The 22,979-nt window shown below is 48.7% G+C and overlaps 3 protein-coding genes across 4 annotated transcripts; 2 read left to right on the forward strand and 1 right to left on the reverse strand.

Moving 5' to 3' along the window:
- Positions 1-6,197: 6,197 nt before the first annotated feature.
- GNL2 (G protein nucleolar 2) lies at positions 6,198-15,153 on the forward strand. 2 transcript variants are annotated; one of them, XM_065650614.1, is made up of 16 exons: positions 6,198-6,390; positions 6,475-6,559; positions 6,926-7,020; positions 7,338-7,477; positions 8,152-8,336; positions 8,786-8,852; positions 10,098-10,256; positions 10,815-10,928; positions 11,200-11,328; positions 11,967-12,071; positions 12,182-12,340; positions 12,488-12,595; positions 12,901-13,334; positions 13,839-13,918; positions 14,634-14,737; positions 14,973-15,153. In XM_065650614.1, the coding sequence occupies exons 1-16, from the start codon at positions 6,327-6,329 to the stop codon at positions 15,120-15,122; spliced, it is 2,178 nt and encodes a 725-aa protein (XP_065506686.1). In that variant the 5' UTR covers positions 6,198-6,326; the 3' UTR covers positions 15,123-15,153. The 2 variants fall into 2 exon arrangements, with proteins under 2 accessions (XP_065506686.1, XP_065506687.1); XM_065650615.1 differs by having other exon boundaries at positions 14,637-14,737.
- Positions 15,154-15,559: 406 nt separating this feature from the next.
- On the reverse strand, positions 15,560-18,936 carry DNALI1 (dynein axonemal light intermediate chain 1). Its single transcript, XM_065650307.1, has 7 exons — positions 18,801-18,936; positions 18,656-18,756; positions 18,431-18,555; positions 18,183-18,352; positions 17,316-17,494; positions 16,868-17,032; positions 15,560-16,058 (listed from the first exon to the last, which is right to left on the reverse strand). Exons 1-7 carry the CDS (start codon positions 18,934-18,936, stop codon positions 16,023-16,025), a joined length of 912 nt encoding a protein of 303 aa, XP_065506379.1. The 3' UTR covers positions 15,560-16,022.
- SNIP1 (Smad nuclear interacting protein 1) lies at positions 18,901-22,271 on the forward strand. Its single transcript, XM_065650616.1, has 4 exons — positions 18,901-19,092; positions 19,171-19,261; positions 19,711-20,300; positions 20,871-22,271. Exons 1-4 carry the CDS (start codon positions 18,935-18,937, stop codon positions 21,133-21,135), a joined length of 1,104 nt encoding a protein of 367 aa, XP_065506688.1. The 5' UTR covers positions 18,901-18,934; the 3' UTR covers positions 21,136-22,271.
- The last annotated feature ends 708 nt before the right edge of the window (positions 22,272-22,979 follow it).

A 22,979-nucleotide genomic window follows, 5' to 3' on the forward strand; every position in this document is an offset into this window, starting at 1 on the left:
TAGCTGCCCCTTTTCGTCACCTGACGGCAAGACTTCATTGCTGCTATGTATATGAAAGCTTTAATGAACCAGAGCACTGCTACACAACACGTACACATGTCCAGAAAGACAGACATATACTCCCAGACCGACCCACAGACCCAACAGAAACCACATACACAATATTTAAGGAGGCTGCAGACGTGCACACTGCCCGGGAGCGCGGAAGGACGCTGCCGAGGAGCGGGAGCACCCACGGAGGGAAGCCCAGCTCCCCAGGGCCCGTGGGGACGCTGCGGGGAGCAGAGGTGCGGGGGGAGTCCACCAAAGACCCAGACGCGAGACTTCACGACCAAAGGCCTCAACTCGAGACTGGCCCCAGCACGGCTGCAGCCAGCGGGACAAGACTGGACCTGCACGGCCGCTCTGCCCAGCGGAGACCTGGACTCACATAAAGGCAGCGGCCTCTTTCTCTTCTCCCCACCCTTTATTTTGTGTTTTAAGCTGTATGACTTTATCATTGTGAATACATGTTAAACGTTTGTGGTAAGAGGTCAGTGGTATCTGCCCTGAATCTGCTTCAAAGAGTTATTTCAAATTAAAAAAAAAAAAAAAAAATCAAAATGACAACCAGCTTCCTGAGTGTGTGGTTCGTGCCTTGGCCCCTATGGAGGCTGGTGTCCCACAGGACAGAGACTCTCTGGTAGAAGGGAAACCCACCAAAGCTTTAAGGAAAGCCCAGAAAACATTGCCAGCTGCCCTGCAGCCACAAACCAGCCGTCCTGCGCTCGCAAGACCCCAACTGTGCTCTGCAGAGCCCCCCAAGGAATTTCCCACTGAAGGATCCAGTTAACACGCAGCAGATTGAGAAAATGAGAGGTTACAACAAACCGCAGGTTGCCGAGATGTTGTGACCCTGCTTGTACAGTCACAGCTGCGGGACCCATCCTGGGCTGGGGACACGTTTGTCTGTCCGGACACCCCCCAGGCACAGGGCAGGGGGCGGGCGGGAGGGGGACAGCACCGCTGGGGCTCTGCAGAGGAGCAGCAAACTGTTCAGTTTGGTAGAAACTGCTGGTCTGTGTGCTACTGGCTGCGATTCCCTGGGTTCCACACGAGCTGCTCTGCAAGAGCCAACACCGGGGCAGAGGCACCGGGACGAGGAGCCCGCAGGACAGAGACCTGGTGAGACCGTGCGGTTACATGAACGCTGCATCTGCACAGAGAGCTTTGCCCTCGGCACCGTCATGAGGCGGCATACAGCTCAATTTCCCTTACATTTTGAAATGTGCTTCCTCGATATAAACACGTGCAGGCATTTAATTCCTCTAAAGTTCAGCAGAAGCCCTCTGGTCCGGGGGGACGGAGCCGGGGAGGTGCAGGGACTCCCAGAGACGTGCCCAGGGTGGATCAGGGATGTGTTGCTGGAGCTCCCAGCTCCCCTGCTAAGGTGATGGGCAGGGAGAAGCTCACTCCAAAGCTGAACCTGGCGAATACAATCTCTGCCACGCTTGCTTTGCTACCACCTGCTCTGCTCCGTGGTTTGGAGGGCACAGGAGGCAGCGAACATGTGGGGACACCTGCACGGAGCCCCCGGCTCGCCCCAGGGATCGCTGGCCTGTGTCTGGCTGTCCTCGTCCTCTCCTGGCACCTGCTGAGGACTGGGCTCCATATGGGACCCCGAAAACCCCCCTTGGCCCGGTGGCTTTGCAGCTGGTTGGGCTGGGGTGGGACGGAGGAGCTGCACGGTTGTTTCGGCCGCGGAGCTGCACCAAGCTCTCCGTGACTGCTCCGCTGGCAGCAGAACCTTTCAGCCCATCATCCACTTTGTGATTAAGTAAACAAGAAGCCGTTATATCTTTTAAAGGGGATTCCATTTCAGCACAATGATAAATGACCAGCATACCAGGCAGAGAGAGAAAGAGGTTCTTAAAAGTCATCCCTTGAGTTGTTTATGGATCATGTTCAGACGATTCCTGAAAGCCTCCCAGCTGAAAGATCAGATCTCACTTTATTTTCCAGCCTCAGCCAGCCCGTGAGATAAGTATTTGGGTTGTGCCACGGCGTTGCATGTAATCAGAACCGTTTTTCCCTTCCGCTTTTCAGCAGCAATAACCAGTAACCCTTTCGTGAGCCTCGGCTTGCGAATTCAGAACCAACTCGTCCTCATTTCCCCAGGCAGCAGCTCAGCCCTGTTCCCGGGGGGGCTCGGGAGGCGCCAGCGCGTTCGGGGGTTTGTACCCGGAGGCTCCGTTCGCTGGTGGGATCCCCAGCGGTAACTCATGGCAGTATTAGCACAACTATTTCAAAACTAAACTGCATATAATAAATCAACGCAACCTATATTTTTAGAACTTTCTAGAGTTTTTTGGAAAAACCGACAAGCTTCTTTCTGTTGCAGCCTTTTCCAGTCTTTCTTCCTTTTTCATAGCAAAATGGGAAGAAAAAGGGGAAAGGCAAAGGGAGGTTTAAAATGCAGCATTTTTCAGTATGCGTGATTTAAAAACAAAATTGAGTTAGAAAAAATAGGTGGAAAATATGTTAAAAAAAATTTTTTTTTTTAGCAGCTCAAGAGCTGTGCTTATTCCCACTCCCAGAGAGCTGGTTCATTTATGAATTTAGAAACATTTTGCCTTTGACTGATGTGATTTGCATGCTGAGCTCAATAGCCCCAGCCAGAGATTTCCTCAGACAAGTTGATGCCACCTCAACTCAGTGCACGTGAACACTCTCCTTCAGCCCACCAAATAAAATCTGTCGTGGTGTTCCCTCCATGGCATCACTGTAAAATATGCTTCTTTGAACAAATAAATAAATACGTGGGTTTGCTGAACAAGCTTTGTTTGCTTTGTTCGTCAAAACTGGAGTCAAATCCCAACTGGCGAAAATGTTGGGAAGCAAGAACCTCTTCCCAGTGACCCAGCTGTGGGGTAATTCATCCCACGTAACGGGGAACAAAGGGCAAGGAATAATCTGTTGAACAGCTCACAGTCGTGGGTTTGGAACTGTTTAATTTCGATCTCATTTGCTGGGATTTAGGAGCTAAGGCAGACAAATTTCGCCAAACACAGATTGGTTGTATTATGTTCTTATCCTCTCTGTGTAATATAAATCCGTATTTTTCATCAGCTGCAGTCAAGCTAAGTGTGTGCACACATACTCCTCAAACAATAATTTACTAGCTTTCTACCCCCATGGAGATGGAGGCAATGTATATACTTTTTAGCTCATGTTTATGTTAAAGTGATTTCTCACTCAGAAGAAATCTCAGCTTTGATGAAAGGAAATCGAGTAGGATAGTGAAACAGGTTATCCCTAATACTATTATTTGGATTACATTGTCTGAGAACATTAAAAAGGATATTTTATATATATTTACAGATTTTATTAAGTCAATAGTGTTCACAAAGAGAGATGTTAGGCATAACATTTTTTTAAAAACCCTCTATTAAAATCACAGGAATACCAGCTGTATTTAACCAGTCACCATAAATAAATCGTGCCGATGGCATTTATACACATGATAATATATTATACCCAACCGAATGCCAAACCATAGTTTAGATGGAGCTGCTTGCCAGAATCTCCATGATTTTTGAAGAGCAGCAGGATCTTACCGGAAAAAAAACCAACAGGCAACCAGGTAGATAATATATTGTTATTTCCAGCAGAAGCAGAACCACGTGGTTGGAGCCTCGGCTGCTGTTCATCACCGAACTCCGGGGCTTGGCCCTGCCCGCGCTGCGCAGCCCCCAAGGCCTTTTGCACCCTTTTGCCCTTTTTGCTTGGTTTCGATGTCGTCCTCCCTCCAGCTTTGCCTCGTCTCTTTCAGAACTTGGGATCCAAGGCAAACAGATCTGGGATCACTCTCGTTTCTGTTCAGGAGCTGCCAAACCTGCAGCCGTGTGCCCAGGGGCGCTGCCTTGTAGGCGACATCCCCAAAAACCTGCTCCTGAGGAACTGTTGGGAAAACTGCTGTGGTGATAAACCGTCGACGGAACCTTGCGGCCGTGCTTGGGATGATCTTGAGGGCCCAGTCCTGTCCTTGTGCTCTGCAGGGAATCGCTGCAACAAGGAGAGCAAGATGGCTGGCGGTGCCTTCCTCCTGTTAAATAAAGCAAAGTAGCTCAATACCACACTGAAAGTGCTCTGAGTACAAGTCCAGTCTTGTTCTGAAGTCTTGGAAATCTATTTTTCCTTCATTTAATTGACAAAATCTGTAGATCATACAAAGAAGGCAGTCCCTGCCAAAAATCAAACATCACTAGTTTTTAATAATACAATGGGAATAATCCCTTAGAACATATGTAATTATGGTGATGAGTCACTCTGACAGCATCACAGAACCACATTCACTGGGATTTTGACAAGGAAGAGGCCACATAAAATTCAAAATTATTTGATTTCAGGATGGTCGGGCTCATTTTGTCAAGGGAGCTGAGGCCGTTTGGCAGATCTGACAGACGCAGCATCTGCCACCGTCCTGTCCGCACACGGGATGGACAACAGCCCGTTAAAAAGTTAAAAATGGAAACAGGAGGATGCATCACTAGCAGATGAAAAGCTTGTGAGTCATACGGCCACAAAAAATTATTTTCTTAGAGTAAAAATCTGACTGGTATGTTATCGGATACACAAGTAAACAACCCCGGCTACAGAGATACTGCAAGTAGAACATGAACTGCCAGCCCCAGTCATGGAGCTTTGGTCAGGGAAAGCCTGGGAGGAGCATGGGCTGGAAGGGTGAATTTATTCCAGTTTGAATGCAATTCCCAGACATTATCAGTGTGATCTTTTCTTAAGATGGAAAATAGGGGATTGTGGCCCACTCGGGCTCACCGCGGGCGAGGCCGGGCAGTCGCGCTGAGACCTCCCCGGTGAAGCTTTAACGTGGGAACAACAATTAACTCAGACACATTTGCAATAGGAGTTCTCCACGACGTAACCTCATTTCTAAAGCGAGCGATTTCTGCCCTTTCACAGAAAGAGGCAGCAATTGTCTGGATACACTCCAAAGTATCTTGCTAACAATAAAAAGAGTGTTTTCTTAAGGAAAAGGAAGAAAGAGTGGGGGAGAACAGAGCAAGTATTACTCAACTATTTAGTCTAAAAATGTGAAAATCAAAAGGATCTTCTGACAGATTGATATCAACTCTAATAGAAAACACACTTGTCCTGGGAAAACTCTTCAACATGAGCCCTGAGTCTGATAGCTTAAACAATTATCTGCAATTTGGAATTAATTTTTCGTGCCCACATCAATGTGTATTTTTTGAATGCCCAAGGCATAGATAATTCTATTAAGAGAAAAAATGGAAATTGTAGGCTTAACTAAAACAGACTGAAAATTGAAGGCTGCCATCTTACAAAACATCGCACAAGCCTTGACTCATTAGGGCTTCATTGTACACCCGGGACTATGCACTACCTAAAAGCGAAATGCTGAAAATCATTAAAAGAACAAAACCTCAGCATCTCTGTTATTGTTCTGGGTTGAGAAAAGCATTAGCAGAACTAGAAGGAAATTGAACCAGCTCTGAATGCTCTGCTGCTAATGAGTATTTAGAGACGACGGGCCAGAGCTTCGTTTGGGGAATGATTCCCCGACGTGCTGGGCAGTGCCGCCCCAGCCCGATCTCTGCTATAAATTAACACAATTTCAGTGGAGTTTTGTTAATTCCCCCAAGGTGAGAGTCTTTCCAACGGCTGTTAAAATCTGGCACTAACATGAACGTAGGCTTTGTCTTTAGACATACAATTTGACTTAAGTTTCTGTCTATGCAATTCTCTACATGCATAGAAAAAACGCCACTGTTGTTATTTCTAATTTTAAAAAGTCACAGCCGGTAACCCAGGAAAAAAACCAGGGCCCGGACGATTCTAATTGTGTGTCTGGAACAACCAACGGTCACGGGCAGTGGCGGCGCCGGGGCCAGCGCCTGCTCGCTGCGGCCTTCGCCGCTTTGAACGGGCGGGCGGTGCCCAGGGCGGGAGCTTGGCCCGGAACACACGCGTCCCATCCGCTGCTGCGAACGGGCCCGGGGGATCGGGGGGATCGGGGAACCGGGGGAACCGGGGAAACCGGGGCGGCAAGGCCGGGCCGGCCCCATGCGTTGCCATGGCGACCGGGGGCCACACGTGCTTGTCAGGGCAACCTGATGCGCCTGCGCAGCCGGAAGATTGCTTAGCGGAAGTGCGTAATGGCGCCGACCCCTACGCCGGAAGCGTTTCTACCGCCGCTTCCTGGCTGGAGCGGCCCGTGTGGCGGAGCGGCTTCCCGGTTCTCCGGGTTCCCCCTGTTCTCCCCGGCCCGGCCCGGCCCCGCGCGGGCGGCTCCGCTCGGCACGATGGTGAAGCCACGCTACAAAGGCCGCAGCACCATCAACCCCTCCCGCGCCAGCACCAATCCCGGTTCGTGCGGGGGTCGCGGGCCTGCCTTGACCGGGCCGGGCCGGGCTGCACTGGGTCTGCCCTGACTCTGTCTTGTCTCCGCAGATCGCGTGGGAGGCGCGGGAGGAAACAACATGCGGGACCGAGCCACCATCCGGCGCCTCAACATGTACCGGCAGAAGGAGCGGCGGTGAGCCGGGGCGCAGGCGGCTCCGTGCACCCGGTTTCCCTTTGGGGCCGCGCAGGGAGCGAGTTTCTGGGCACAAACCGGCAGCCTGGCCTCTGGTGCCGGTGTGCTCAGCCCCTTTTGTCGCAGGGCAGCCCCGGGAGCCACCGCGGGGCTCCTGCTCCAGGGGAAGGGGCTCTGGGGGTCCCTGGGTGGTATGGAGGTGGGGCTGGGGTGGGTGCTCCTGGTCTGGTGAAGAGCAACGCTGGTTCCAGAGGAAGAAGCACTGGGGGTCTCTGGGTGGTGTGGAGGGGCTGCTGGTCCGGTGACCAGCAGCAGTGGGGGTGGGTGCTCTGGGCACACTGACTCGTGTACTTGTTTCTCACTTAGGAACAAACATGGCAAAGTGATTAAGCCTTTGCAGTACCAGTCAACGGTGGCACCGGGCACAGTGGCAAGAGTGGAACCAAATATTAAATGGTTTGGTGAGTTTTGGGGTTTTTTTCCCCTCAGCTTTCACACTCAGCAAACTTAAAAGTTGCTGAACATTGTGTTTATTTCTGAATTGCGGTTGCAGTTTTGTGTGAGATAGAATACTTTTAAAATCTTCTTTAAGTGGTGGGAGGAAAGGGGTTGGCTTGTTTATGCCAGTTTGGGGGTTGTCTTAAGTAAAATTCTATTTTTTTTAGTCACTGGCATGTTTTATTCCAAGTAGAATGTTAATATTTTATTAGTGTACCTGGGGTCTCTGAAACCGTTAAACTGAGGAATGGTAAGGTGCAATATTTGTTTTTACATGCAGGAAATACTCGTGTGATCAAGCAATCATCCCTGCAGAAGTTTCAAGAAGAGATGGAAACGGTCATGAAAGATCCTTACAAGGTGGTCATGAAGCAGAGGAAGTTGCCGATGTCCCTTTTCTATGACCGGATTAAACCTCACGTGAGTGCTGCGGTGATTTTTATCTTGAATTGGAAATTCTTGTGCACGCAGCCTTTCATTTCTTGTACATCAAGTTTTAGTTATTACCAAGTTTCTTTCCTGACATCTGAATGGGCTCTTGCTAGCTATTTTTTCACATGGAAACTTTCCAGGTTTATGTCATAAAAATATTACCTAAATTAAGGAGAAAGTTATAAGCAACTAAAATGTGCATTACAAAACCAAATAACTTCTTTCAGCAATGAATTGGATGCAGTTCCAGGAAAAGCTGGCATTCATTACAGGCTTTAAAATCTACAGTCTTGATTGTAATTACCCCTGACAAAAATCTGTGAATTTGTCGAGAATTGTGCACTTGTTAGAAAAATAAGAAATGATCAAAGATAGCAGCTAAATTTTCATCATTGTACCTTTAATTACATTTGACATAATTTATGCTGAGGGAACTGGAGCATAGTTCTCTGGCAAGTGCAATGTGTTTTGTTGCTTGTTAAATATCCATTGTTATGTTTCTCAAAGATTAAGCTGGAAAACTCAAACATTGTTAGGAAAGTGCCTGTAACCCTTGTCACAGGTTGCAGGGTTGTGAGGAGCTAAGGTCTTGTTCATGGCGTGTCGCGAGAGATGGAAAAAACAGCGCTTGTGGGTTTTTTTACCAACCTGTTTTTCCTTAGACCTCCAGAGTTCACATTCTTGACACCGAAACATTTGAAACAACGTTTGGCCCAAAAGCGCAGAGGAAAAGGCCAAATCTCTCTGCCAGCGACGTGCAGTCCCTGGTGGAGAACGCCGAAGCCTCCTCAGGATCGTACGATCAGGGCAAGGACCGAGATCTGGTGACGGAAGACACTGGTGTAAGGTAAACAGAAAGGAGAAGTTATCCGTTGTTTAAATTCAGAAAAGCCACCTTTATTTTTTTAAAGAAACATTTAGTACATCCATCGATGCTGTTACTGTATGAGGAGTAAGGAAAGTGAAATTAGCTGAATTTGGGAATTTTAATCCTGTTTTGTCCTTATGTGTTTAACCAGACTTGCTTCCATAGGACCCTTCTGTCTTTATTCGTAATTCAGTTTCTGTTGCGTGTCACAGTATTTCCAAGCTCGTGTTTTGGGTTGGATGGGGAACTGAGCAGTGGGCAGGTGGAAGAATCGCGTGTTTTGGGAGTTCTTTCCACAGATGGGCAGACAGGGCATGGGGAAGGGAGCAGAATCCCGGCTGTCTGTCTCTTGGGCCTCCTCTCCTTTAGAGAAGACTACACCGTAACCTGTTACTGTGGGTGCTGATGTCTCTGTAATCCACTTCCAGGGATGAAGCGCAAGAGGAAATATATAAGAAGGGACAGTCCAAGAGAATCTGGGGTGAGCTCTACAAGGTGAGCAGCAGAGTCAGGTCTGTCTTCCAGCCTTTGTGAAGTCAGGTGCTTCAGCACAGCGTTGGAAATCCTGTACAGCAATAATCAGAAAAGCTCTGAAAACCATTTATTGCTCTGTTGGGGAGCATTGGTACAATTGAATTTGCTGTAAAGTTTCTTAGTAACATTTGGACAGTGACTTTCTTCAGGCAGAGATGTCCTGAGTTTGTCACTCCCTCTCCTTTCCCATCAACCCCGTTGAATGGACTGACTAGGAACCACACAGCCTTTTCCTGGTACTGAAACGGAACACAAACGGGAACCAAGAACACCCGCTGTAGAAGGGAGCAGAGGTTAATGTTCAAATCTCTGCCTGACTCAGCTCGATTCTTCAACTCTTGTCCACTGGAACAAACATCCGTCTATGGTCTAGAGATGGACTGGCAGAGTGAGGGTGTTGGCTTCACCACAAGTAAACCAGTCAGAGAGTCTTTAGTTTCTTTAGGCTAAAAAGGGTCATCTTTGGGAGGCGCTGAGCCTCAGTTCCCCGTGAGTCACCTTGCCTGCTGGAGAAACGGAGACTGAGAAGGAATGAGGGTTGTAAGAGCAATTTTTGTGCTCCCCATGACTGTTAGGTGTGCGCTTGCTTGAGCTTTTGCTCTGAATTTCTGAATGTAGCTTGAAACCTTTTCACTTGGATCTAAAAGCACTGGGAACGATAGAGCAAAACAGATTTCAGTAAAATGCTGCCAAAAGTGCAGGAAATAGCTGTGAAACAAGTTCACGAAATGGCAGCTCCCTGCTGTAGCTGCTTTGTGGGCTAACAGCAGGTTCCTGCCTGGTGTGTGTTTCATATTGATCCAGAAAACACACTTTATGTCCTGATCCTTTATGAAAAGGCAGAATTGAATTGCTGCAGGATGGATGGCAAGCATTGTTTTTGTCTACTGAAGCAGTTGATTTTCCCATTCAGGTGCAGTGTTTTCTTTCCCGAGCGCAACGAGCAATTCCTGGTGCACACGAACAGATCAGAGCTGCTCAGCTGCCCAGCCTGACTGGGGCGGGTTTGGGGAAGGGAGGCTGTGGAGGGTCAGTGCATGTTGCTCTGAGCTTCACTAGTCTATGGGGATGTAACAGTTGTTCGTGAAGGATACGAGGTTTTTAAATTAGTGATGTAGTTTAGAAAAGTACTGGTTTTCATTTTGAAGGTATAGAGATGTCTTACTTTCTGTGAAATCTTTTCCTTCTGCATTTTTTTTTTTTTAGGTGATAGACTCATCAGATGTTGTTGTTCAAGTTCTTGACGCCAGGGATCCCATGGGCACTCGCTCCCCTCATGTGGAATCTTATCTTAAAAAGGAGAAACACTGGAAACATCTCATTTTTGTCCTGAACAAATGTGATCTTGTTCCTACCTGGGCTACTGTAAGCACAGTCCTGCCTGTTATTCCTTGGGCCTTCTTTGTTCCTTTTGTAGCCTCTGCTTTAATTCTGTTGCTAGTCCTCATGCTGTCTCAAAGGGTGTAACGTAACTGGAGCAATGAGAGCTCTCTGCTCGTCTGCTGTAAAAGTAACAATTACAATGTAAATCTGTCCAAGTTTGGCTGAGTTGGGCAACACTCGCCAGCCACAAATTCTCTACTTCCTCTGTCTGGATTAACAGTTCAGCTGATGTCTCCGGAGTATGCTAAATGTTAGTCTGCTTAAGATCCATATCCACCACAGCTGGTTTGCTTTAAATTGCTAAACTAATTAGCTTTAGCTAGCAGTGAAGGCGTTTTTGGGAAATTGTTTGTCTCTTATAAAAACAATGCTCAGTGCTTTTAGTGTTGGGTTGGTGAAATGCCTCAAAGGTTGTTACATAGCAATTTTCGTAGATGGTTACATCTGTGACCAAAGTGAAGACGCTGTGTGCTCGGAAGCAGATTGTTTCGACGCCTCTGCAGCGCAGGATCCCTCACCGCATCGTGTTTTCCTCCACAGAAGCGCTGGGTTGCTGTCCTCTCCCAGGAGTACCCAACGCTTGCTTTTCACGCCAGCCTCACGAACCCTTTTGGCAAAGGTGCTTTCATACAGCTCCTAAGGCAGTTTGGAAAGGTACAGAACAATTTGGGAGGGATTGTGTTGTTGTTTGGGGGGGATGTTTAGCATGGAGTGGTTTATTTTGTTAGTGTTTGGGGCTCACTGCGCTTTCCTATGGCTATTCCATCAGCAAAGGACTCCATCAATAAAGTTCCCTTCCTTGGAGAGAAAGCGTTCCTTCAAATATCTTCAAAATGTTTGTCAGACCGAGGAGATCTGGAACAAGTGGGTCTGACCATCAGCCTTGCTCTGTGTGGTGTTGAAGACATGTGTTGTTTCTTAACAGTTACACTCTGACAAGAAACAGATCAGCGTGGGTTTCATCGGTTACCCGAACGTTGGCAAAAGCTCGGTGATCAATACGTTACGGTCTAAGAAGGTCTGCAATGTGGCCCCTATCGCAGGTGAAACAAAGGTAGGAAGAGATCCCTACATTAGAGATAAAAAATAACTACGTAAGTGTATTGTCAAAGGCAGAACCCATGTAAAATGAACTCAATGACATTCCCAAGCACTTGAACTGTGCAGGCTGTGTGACCTGTCCTGTGCTGCTGGGAGCTGCACGCTCAACTGCCCTGGCTCAGTGTCTGTGCTTTCCCAAATCAAATGATTGGGTGTATTTGTGCTCTCAGGCTCTGCTAGTGCTGGTTTTCTAACGCTTTTCTTCAAGAATGTGACGGTAAATGTGAAGACAAAGTTACAGGAATCTTCTTTGTTAGCTTGTATATTTTACTTCTAAATATCACTAAAGTTAAGAATGGTGGAAGAGGAAAACCAGAGAATATCAGAGTTTGTCGTAATTGTAGTTTCCTCACCTTGGTCCTGTGAGTTAGTAGTTTGATGGAAAGCCGTAGGGATAACATTGGCTGATGCAGAAGGAGCAAGGTGCAGTGCATCTTGGCCAGCTCACAAAAACAGCAAGTTATATTGTGTTTCTGTGCGTTAATACCAACTTCCTGAGGTGACTCCTGTGTATTAGAACCGTGCATACAAAAAGCAGACCCAAGGGCTGCGTGGGAGGAGGTGACACGGGGAACTATCGATCTCTTTCAGGTGTGGCAATACATCACCTTGATGCGGCGGATTTTTCTCATCGACTGCCCAGGTGTAGTTTATCCATCTGGAGATTCAGAGACAGACATTGTGCTGAAGGGAGTGGTACGTAGCTGCACTAAATGCTGGAAAATAATTGCTGTTGCCAATGTGACGGGTTCAGAGGAATGAATGCATCCTTTGCAAAGGGTTGATATTCTACTGTTCATTTTCAGGTTCAAGTTGAAAAGATTAAGAGCCCTGAAGATCACATTAGTGCTGTGCTGGAAAGAGCCAAACCAGAGTACATCAGGAAGACGTACAAAATTGATTCCTGGAATGATACTGAAGACTTCCTTGAGAAACTTGCTGCTAGGACTGGGAAACTGCTCAAGGTATGACAACTTTCTGCATTTGCAGGCTGAAATAGCATGTGGCCTGTTACTGAACGTGGGAAATGTGAATGTTTCTGTTGCTTGCAGGTAACAGAAAGGTGGTGTGTCCTGCGAATGTGGACATAAATTGTTACTGGGTTCTTTCAGGGTGGTGAACCTGACACACAAACCGTGAGCAAGATGGTTCTCAATGACTGGCAGAGAGGCAGAATTCCATTCTTTGTGAAGCCACCGAATGCAGAAACAGGTCCCCAGGTAAGAACGTGATGCTCGTGCCTCTTCTCATGTATTATTCAGTTTTTCTAACAGTATTCACTGTTGTTTTTTCCCTGGAGTGCCATGTAACTTGGGCCATGCATGTCTTGGGTGCTGCCCAAGTCTGGTGATTCAGGCACACTCGCATTTGGTGAGGATTAGGTAGCAATGCTCTTCGCAGAGATGTCTGAGCCATTTTACAAGCATCTCATCTTACGCTTTTTCCAGAGGTAAAACGGAGATTGCTCTCAGAGATGCTGGGACAGATTTTGTGGTTAATGTATCCATTGCACTTTTTATTGTAGCCTACTGCCTTGGAAGTAGCTGTGACATCAAGCCAAGATAATAATGAGGAGAAAACCCCAGAGTCAGTAGCAGCAAGTGTGGAGCCAGCAGAACAGAAGAATAATACAAAGACCGAAATGAGGCAACTCATGTCACATGTTCGGCAGAACTTTGGGAAGATTAATGTGGCACCTGAGTTCTCGGAAGAAGACCTGGTTCCTGTGGATGTGCCAGGCTTTGATGAAACTGACAGTGATTCTGCTGGAGAGGAGGAGCAGGAAGAGGAGAAAGAGGAAAATGAGTCGCATCAGGATTCAGTAGAGGGGGAGTCGCAGTTGGCTGTGCCAGGTGCCAGGGAGAGCTCGAAGACAGTTCTTAAGGCTTTGGAGGAGAAGATTGCAAAATACAAAAAATTTCTGGATAAAGCCAAAGCCAAGAGATTCTCAGCAATAAGGTATCTGAACCTGTTCAGTGGCTCAGGTATCCCACAGCAGGGAAACAGGGTTAATGTGGCTCTGCTGCCGTTTCCCTCCATCCCTGGCTTGTGTGACTGGTTCCTCTGTGTTGCCACACACGAGTTGCCACGGCTTACCTACTTAAGCCATAGGTATTTGAACTTTGGCTAAGCAGCAGTTTGGTTTTGAAATGTTATTCCAATAAGTCCTATTTGCCATGATAATTGAAAATGTTTCCAGTTTTGGAAGGCTGCCTCTTAAGCTTTGGTTTAGAAATCTGTTGGCATTCTGTTGGGTAGCAATATCATAAAATCATCAAATCCCAGGTTGGAAGGGATCACAAGGATCACCTGGTCCAACCTTTCTTGGCAAAAGCCTGGTCTAGACAAGCTGGCCCAGCACCCTTAAGTGTCCAGTGTTGTGGAATCAACCGCTTCCCTGGGGAAGTTGTTCGAGTGGCTGATATCACAACATTCTTTTTTTGCTTATTTTGTCTTTTGTAGAATCCCTAAGCAGCTGAGTGAAAAAGTGTTTGCAAAATCCATGCAGAAGTCTGAAGAACCCAAGGAAACTGAAGTCGGAGGTAAAACAAGATTAGTAGGTGTTCTTAATCTACATTTAGAAATCCTGTAAGCAACAGGAGAGAGGGAGTTAGGGGAAGAAGCATTCCCTAGCTCCTGATTGCAAGGGGTTTTTTTCCCCCCTAGAGCTATTTAAATCTTTCTGTAGCTCACCTAAGGGCTGCCTGATGGCCTTGCTGTAGCCTTTCTGTAGAACCCCTGTCTGTACAGTAACTTATGTCCCTCTCCTAGCAAATGAAGGTAAAGTGAAGATGAATGTTGTGTTTCCAAAAGAATGGTGGTAAGGACGGGTTGCAGTCTGAGCAGCTTCCGTTCCACATGGTGTAATGTTACACAAAGGGAGCGGAAGGGGTTTACGACATTATAAAAGCCCAGAGCTACTTCAGGCTGTAGGTTTTACTGTGGTGACGTCAAGAGTCTGTGGCTTTGGTTTCCATAGTAAGTGTGATTAAATGCAAAATTGCATGGGAGAGCCCTATTCTGACAAGACTATGAAATTCTTCTGGACTTTGGGGCTTTGAGCAATTGGCTTCTCGAGAGTGATTTTCATAGTAGTAGCCAGTGATTCTCTGGTAAGGAACCTGTGGGTTTGTTTGGTAGAAGCTGTTAAAATATGACCAAAGGAATGCTTTGCTGAAGTAGATGGGATGGTCACCCCCGTCTTAAGTTTGGCATGCTGTTTTGGAAGATGCCTGAGTATGTGATCTCTGCCGTTAGCAGGCAGCACAGAGAAGAAAAGAAAAAGGAAAGCAGAAGAAGATGATGATGATGATGATGACCATTTGGGTAAACAGCCTTGCAAGAAGCTTACATCCAAAGAAGTAAGTGTGATTTTTTTGTAGTACAACAAATGAGCTGGGCAATGGGAAAGTTTGGAACTAGATGGGCAGTGGGTGGATTCTGTATTGATGTCCATATACACACATCAGTAACGTTTGGTTTCAAATTATTTTACTTAAGGCATGTGGAATGCAAAGTGAACAACATGAAATAATGCCAACAAATTCAGGCTGTGGATACTGTGGATTTACTAATGTGTTTTGTGTGTCTTTGCAGAGAAGACGAGCTGAGAGGCAGCAGCGCTCCAAGAAAGTCGGAGTCCGGTATTATGAAACTCACAACGTGAAAAATAAGAATAAGAACAAGAAAAAAACTGGCTTGGAGGGACAAAGATCAAAGCACAAAAAATACAAACACAAGCAGTAACTGCTTATTCTATTAAATTTTACATAAAACAGCTCTAGTATGCAGTGGCTTTTTTTAATATAAAACTTGCAGTTCCCATTCAAAGCCTGGTTTGACTTGTCTTGTTCCCAGGAGTAGCATCTCCCTCTTTGTTTCTGCATCATCTGAAAGTTCTTTATGCAACTGGAGATGATGGTATTTCCACATCACCATTTCAGGCCAGGAACACCGCACTGGCAGAACATATCCTGAAGTGCTCAGTGGTGGTAGTTCTGTTGGGTTTTTTTCTTCCTGGAAACTAGTTTTGTGGAGTTTTTCATGTACCTGCAGCGAGTTCTCTGCTTGCTGTGCAGAACCAGCTGGTTACACAGGTACCTCAAGTAACAATTTCAGTCACTTCCACTGAAAAGTTGATGCTTGGAATGGTGTCACACCCTCGTTTCATGGGGAATAATGGTGTCGCGAGCTTTGGTGTTGCCCTTCTGAGGTGACCACCAGTGGTTCTGACAGGGATTTGGATGTACGGTTCACACCTACTCAAGGAAATACCCTCCAAACACCTGTTCGAGAATTACCTGCCATTCGATTCTTGGTGACTTGTGTTTCTTGTGTTACAGAGGTGCTTGCATATAAAAATATGTATTAGTTTATTGCTTTGAAGGTCATCTAGTGTATTACAACCAGGCCAGTCTCAGACAGGTTCACTGCTAAAGGAGTTGAATGCGAAGCTGGCACTGAAAGCGCGTGCAGTAATTAACAAAGCTCTTGAAGAGATAAAGAACGAAAGAATACAATTACACTGCCTTCAGTTACCGGTAAGTGAAAATTCAAGATTGTTTTATGAAGACAAATCTTTGTGACTAATTGCAAACTTCTTGCTTTGCCAGCTCTTCCGAGCACTGCCTGGAGGACAACAAAAAACTACTTAGTTGGTGCAAGGATGCTTTCAAGTTGGGCCTGAAAAACAAATGAGACAGTAAGTCAAATTACATTCAACCTACCAAATAAAACTGCATTGCTGTAAAGTGATGAATTAGATATTCAAAACAAGGAGCTGAGGGATGCTGCAATACTTCACAAGAGAAGCAGGCCAGGGTTTTTTTCATGAGCTATTTGATTCCTTACTACATGTTTTATAAATTAGCTTTTCATTCTTGGCATACACACTTGTTGCATTCTGAGAAGAAAAGCGCTGGCCTTGGTTCCATACGATGAAAGGCTCATTTTATAATGTAAAGTATTGAAGAGGAAATTAAATAAAAGCTGTTGAAACAGTGGTCTGAAATCTCTGATTTCAGGCTGGACTGTGTTAGCTAAATTGAGTATTTGGAACACAGACCAACTCTGGGACAAAAGTAGCTGGGAACAGCGAGTTTTTCAATTCCTGAGACAACTTGACGGCCAATTAGTAGATTGATGGGGGAGTTCCCCGTGCTTGGGGAGCGCACAGTGCATGAGGCTTCCAGGACTGACTACAACAATTGGTCATTTTCTGAACGAATTCTGATCTCTCCTTGCCCGAAGTGTACGGTCGGAATTCAATTAATCTGACCTGCTGTTGGCATCATCAGGTTTATTAGTGTTTACCAATTGCTGCCTGAGTGAGAAGCAGAGGAGGCAAAAGCACAATCTTCCCATTTCAATAAAAATTTAAAGCGGAATATTAATACAAAATGTGTGATAAATGTAATACTTCTAAAACTAAGGAGGAAATTATTTTTATATTGTTCTAATTAAAAAAGGAGAAGTTCTACTTTTTTACTAACCTTCAGCTGCTGATTTATTTGTTTCAGGAGCTGAACCTCTTCGGCGTGTTTTTTCTCTTCTATCAGTCGCCTTTCGCTTTCACGTTTTTCGATAGCTTCACATTTTGCTTTCTGTTCATTCACTTGTCTTTGCAATTCCTGCTTTTCCTCTTGTAGCTCTGCAATCTTGGAAAAGAGCACAGATCTCTCAAGTTTTGTTTGTTAATAATCCATTTTCAGTTAAGATGGGACAAAACTGTATCTTGTACAGTCTTTAAAGTGTTCCAGATGCAAAGCAGATGAGTTAGGAAGTGCAATTAAGGAAAACAGTAAGACGAGTATTTTCATGAGCTTTACTGCCACCCAGTGGAAATGGAAATAAGTGACTTAATATAAAATTTTATATGTAATATCCTTATGCTGTATCACCTCTGGAAAGCTGTATTATGGGTCTGACAGCCCAACTTACTGTTTTCTCCAAGTCAGATTTGCCTTTTTCAGCGTATAGCGCCTTCCGCATGCCAAACGCGATGCTGCTCTCGTACAGCGTCTGGTAAGCGTCGATTGTCATCCGGATTTCGTCCCTGACACGGAGTAGCAACAGTCCTCGCTCTGCACAGTTAATTGTAGTTTCACGGATCAATTCATCTTTAAAGAAAAAGAGTACAACAACCTTGTTAGAGCAGCTACTGTACGTTTATGCGGGAACGCTGGATATATGCAGGGGCCACAGCTTCTTGTCTCTCACCTGTTCTCTGCACCACAAAAGCAACCTGGATTTACTATAGGTAGTAATAATTTTTTTTTTTTTTTTTACTTTACAGCTCTAGCATCAAGTTCTAACAAATAAAAGTGGAGTGGTGGTACAGAATCTACGGTAACAGCAGTGATACTGAACAGCAAACACTTAAACACTTGTACTGTTTTTTGCAGCTGCGGTGAAGATCCCCCAGGAGCCTCCTGCTCAGAGGCCAGTGTTGGCATTTGACCAGTACCACGTCATCTGAGTGTGTAAGAGTGCTCACAGTTACACAGTGGTTTAAGTTATTTTCAGTTAACTGTTGCATTTAAGTACAACTAGGGGAATTTTAAGCTTCTTCGCATCTTTTACTGTTATGTAAAGGTGCAACTTTACAGTGTGTCTGAGCGCTAGCTTTGTGAATGACAAGACTGAGTGGTTCTGTAGAAAAGCCGATGGCTTTGCCAGTGGCAGCGGTGGCCCGGGCTGGTGCGAGGGGTGGGCGCTGGCAGAGCCCCTGGTGCAGCCCCCCGGTGCCCTGCACAGCCCGGAGTGGTGCTGAACCTCCCGTGGGAGTGGTGCTGGTGCCGTGCTGACCGAAACACTGCGCGTAGAGCTCCCTGCGCACGGGGCAGATCCCGGTCTCCCGCGCCTGGCGCTGCCGCAGCCGCAGGTCCAGCAGCTCCTGCAGCTGCACCACGTCCACGCGGGTGCTGGGCGTGCTGGACACCTCCTGCACCCAGCGCTGCGTGTCCTCCTCCCACTCCCTGCAACGACAAGCACCGGCTGTCACGGGTGGGCCCGGCCCAGCGCGGCCCAACGCGCCCGGGCCCGGCCCCACTCACCGCGGCGGCAGGATGGCGTTGAGCAGCTCCTGCGGCGGCTTCTCGGCGACGGTCGCCGTGCGGGGCGGCGGCGGGACGGGCCCGATGGCGGCGGGCGGCGGCGGGGTCCCCTTCAGCGGGTGGGCCTGCGGAGAGAGCAGAGCGCGGTGGGCGGGGGGCGGCCCGGCCCCGCTCACCCCCCCCCGGGAGCGCTGCCCCGTGCGGCAGCTGACGGGCCCCGCTCACCCCCGGGGAGCGCTTCTCCGTGCGGCGGGTGACGAGCACCGGCGGGTTGTAGCGCAGCAGCGAGTCCGGCGGCGGGATCATGGCGGCCGCGTCCCGGGTAGCTATGGCGACGGCGCCGTGCGGAAGGCGCGTGCGCAGGCCGGACACGCCTTTGCGCAGGCGCAGAAGCGTCCGGGGAGGTGCCGGCCCCACCGCCGTGCAAGCGCTTGTTCCGGCGGAAGTGCTTCCGGGCGGCGGCGCGCGGGCCGGAAGTGGCGCTCGGTTCCCTTTGTGGCCGCCATGGAGGCGGCGGCCGAGCGGCGGCGGGAGCGGCGGCGGCGGGAGGCGGCGGTGAAGGCCGAGAAGCGCAGCCCCCGGCGCTCCCCCTCCCGCTCGGGCCGGGGCAGCCAGTCTCCGCCGTCCGGGTCGTGCCAGGGCAGCCGCGGCAGGAGCAGCAGGTAGGGCCGCCCGGCGGCTGCGGGCCCCGCGCTGCGCCCGGCCCGGCCGCGGCTCATCCCGTTCTCCTTGGCTTCCAGATCGCCCAAGAGGAAGAGCCGGTCCGGGCGGAGGAGCCGGTCCCCGCGTGGCAGGAGGAGCCGCAGCCCGCACCAGGTGAAGGTGAAGCAGGTAAATGGCGCCGCCGGGGGCAGCGGGGCCCGGGCTGGCCCGCCCAGCGGTACCGGGGCCTCGGGCCCTTCCCGGCGGGACTCGGCCGAGCGAGGTACGAAGCCCTTCTCCCCTGGCAGTTACTTTGTTGTGGTGCTTGTAGAGCCGCGCAGGCCAAGGGGCTCTCAGCAGCTCAGCGCGAGAGCTCGGCCTGTGCTCTGACACACGGCACCTGGAGCAGAGGATGCAGCCGCTGTTTCCTGGTCCTGTGTTATTCAGTGCGAATTGTAGGAATCTACATAATTTGATGAGGGAATAAGTTTCTCTTGTTTTATGTCAGATCTGCACAAAACATGCCCGAATGCACATTTTCCAAGTGTAGGATTGTGCATTTCTTACAAGCTGAGGTAGATTTGCTGCTTTTTCATCCAGGTTCTGAACCCGTCACTGTAAGTGATTCTTTGTTGCAGGAGCGAGATGATCATTGTCGTAGAGGAAACGAGGAGCGAAAGCAGAGATATCCGACAGAACAAGAACACCGGAGAGACAGGAGCGGGGACAGAGAGAGACACAGAGACCACTCAGACCGGAGGAAGAATCCAAACGAGAGGCCTGGAGTTCGGGGCCATGAGCGAGAGAGGGATGTTCAGAACATCCGTGAGCAGCAAGCAGAGAGGGAGTTTTACAACGAGAGAAGACGAGAGCATCGACAAAATAATGAGGGCGGTGGCGTTGACCAGAATTCAGAACTCAGGCAACCTGATAACAAACCTAAAGAAAAAGCTCCTGTAAACAAGGAGAAGCCAAACTTCGAACTGTCTGGCGCGCTTCTAGAGGACGCCAACACTTTCCGAGGGGTTGTGATTAAGTACAGCGAGCCCCCCGAAGCTCGGATCCCGAAGAAGCGATGGCGCCTCTACCCTTTCAAAAACGACGAGTTTCTGCCGGTCATGTACATCCACAGGCAGAGCGCGTATCTGCTGGGCAGGCACCGCCGCATCGCCGACATCCCCATCGACCACCCGTCCTGCTCCAAGCAGCACGCCGTGTTCCAGTACCGGTGAGTACGTGCTGCCGCGGCTCCGACAGGAGCATTCAGGAGCTTCTGAGGGAAAAGCAAACACACAAACAGCCCCAGTTGAGAGTTCTGAGTTTGCTGTAAGTACGTTAGAGAGAGAGGGAATTTATGTTTGGCTGCTGCGTGTCATTCTAGCAGTAATCAGAAATATCTGTCACTCTTCTCATTTAACCATAAGCAGCCTTTTAGTCAGGCTGATAACCCAGCAGGGTTAAACACAACGGTTTGATCATCTGAACCGGAATAAACCAGCAGGTGTAATTGGCCATACAAGCATTTCAAGGAGAGGTTTTATTAGTTTGGGTTTTCACAACGGAGACAGCTGATCTGCAGCGCTGGGAACCAGGGTGTGGTGTCACGGGAGGTTTGGGGTGACACAGTCTGTGGGGCTGCTCAGCCTGCACCGTTCCTCGTCGCCCTCATCACACACGTTCAGATCTCTGCGAGTGCAGACTGTGAACTGCCACGGGGCTGGTGCTGGAAAGCCACATGCTTTTCGGAGAGCGTTTTCTGTGTCTGTTGTGGTTTAGCGGGTGCATTTTGTTTTGGCAGGCTGGTGGAGTACACGCGTGCCGATGGGACTGTGGGCCGCCGGGTCAGGCCCTACATCATTGACCTGGGCTCGGGGAACGGCACGTTCCTCAACAACCAGCGCATCGAGCCCCAGCGCTACTACGAACTGAAGGAGAAGGACGTGCTGAAGTTCGGGTTCAGCAGCAGGGAATATGTTCTTCTCCACGAATCTTCAGATAAATCTGAGGCAAACGCAAAGGACGATGATGATGATGAGGAGAAGGAGGGAGAGTCTGACAGTTAACAGATGAGGAGGAAGCCGGGGAGGGGGAAGGGGAGAGCAAGTCTTTGCAGCTGACCGTGCATTGGGCTGTAAACATTGGAGCATCGCAGCACTGATGCTTCTTATTGCCTTAAAGTCCTTTTTCTGTTGCTGATCCGTTCTCGTAGTTTATTTCGGGGACTTCACAGATCATTCATCTTTGATAATTCTGCATATCAGGGAATACAGATTTTTTTTTTTTCACTTTTTTGCCCCTGGCAAGCAGAAGAGCACCTGGATGTGAAAGCTCTGATGCTGGAAATATTCAACAAATGTTAAAAGACTGTCCTCTTCTAGGAAGGGTGTGAAACACAGCTGGTGAATGTTAAATTATTTTCTTTAACTGTTTTGTTGTAGCCCTTTGAAAATGCTACGTAACCGAAATACTAGTTAGAAAGTAACCCAGTGCTTTTTGTAATATGTCGTTTGGTGGAGTTTGCCAAATTCCTTTGCCTGTTAGAAGTTCTAGGCAGGAGTGTTTCCCCAGCAGGTAGTTTGTCTTGTGATACCCTCCAGGGACAGACGTTGCACTGGAACACGCTGCCTGGGAATTACAGGGTCATCTGGATGGATGTGAACGCTTCCTGGGATTTTGGGTGACAATACTGGGATTTTGGGGCTGAGGTGGGGGGTCAGTGTCTGCCTGGGGCATGTTGCAGCATTTGACGAGCAGCCCTGCCTCGTGAGTGACTCCTTGGTTTGTTCGTGTTACACATAAGTACCCTTTCTGTGGTCACACGTTTTAACGAGAGTTTGCACTATTTAAGTTTTCTTTTTATAAAAACGTATATTGTCACTTGTTTAAAATAGTTTTCTCCCCTGTCAAAGAAAACAATGCTTTCGGGAGAAAAAAGACAATTCCACTCACGGAAAGTACTTGCATCTTGCCTATTTTTTTGATGTCTTCTCCCCATGGTTTGCTTTATGGTATAAGAAAGGTATATTTTCCGTGGTCAGGACCTCTCCCTACCTGCTGTGTATATACCTGGTGTATACAAGTGTTGCATTTTGTATACACAGGCTCGAACATTGATGGTGTAAATATGGGGCATTGATGCCAGTTTTCAAGCAGTGGGCAGAGTGAGTTTTGACTAGGAGGATCTCCTTTATATATACGCTAGGGATTTTTAAATAAAGAATTTGTAAATTTAGCCCTTAATTTAGTTGTAATATTTTTCTAGCGTCCCTTTTTTTTTTTTCCTTTAATGTTCCCTGAAGCCGATGAACTTCCAGTATTCATTTCAGTATTAGAGACACCGAATAAGTTTATTAATAAAAAGAGAGTGGGCGATTTGTGTAGGGGGGGCGCGGAGGGTTTGTGCTGCACCCCAGAGGCTCGTTCTGTGCTCCGGCTCTTTGTCCCGGTTCACACTCAGAAACGGGAAGTACCCGGGGGGTTTGGGGCAGGGGGATCGGGGCCGGGCAAGGGGACCGGAGCCGGGCAGGGGGATCGGGGCCGGGCAAGGGGACCGGAGCCGGGCAGGGGGATCGGGGCCGGGCAAGGGGACCGGAGCCGGGCAGGGGGATCGGAGCTGGGCAGGGGGATCGGAGCCGGGCCGGCCAGAGCGGCCGCTCCCTGCAGCAGGACGCGGCGGCAGCTCCAGCGCCCGGTTCGGTGGCACCGGACCAAGGCGCACCGGCTGCGATAGCTGTTCCCAACCGGCTTTTTCTCCCCGAAGCGGGGGCGCAGAGCCGGGATGCTCCGCAGGCGCGGCCCCGCTCGGTACCGGACACCCGGCGGACGCTCCGCAGCCTCGTGCGCGGGTCCCGGTGCCGGCGGGCGGGGCGGCGGGGCCGGGCGGGCTCGGGGCCGGGCGGGCTCGGGG

The sequence above is a fragment of the Caloenas nicobarica genome, chromosome 23 (genome assembly GCF_036013445.1).
Source record: "Caloenas nicobarica isolate bCalNic1 chromosome 23, bCalNic1.hap1, whole genome shotgun sequence".
In the NCBI taxonomy this organism is placed as follows: domain Eukaryota; kingdom Metazoa; phylum Chordata; class Aves; order Columbiformes; family Columbidae; genus Caloenas; species Caloenas nicobarica.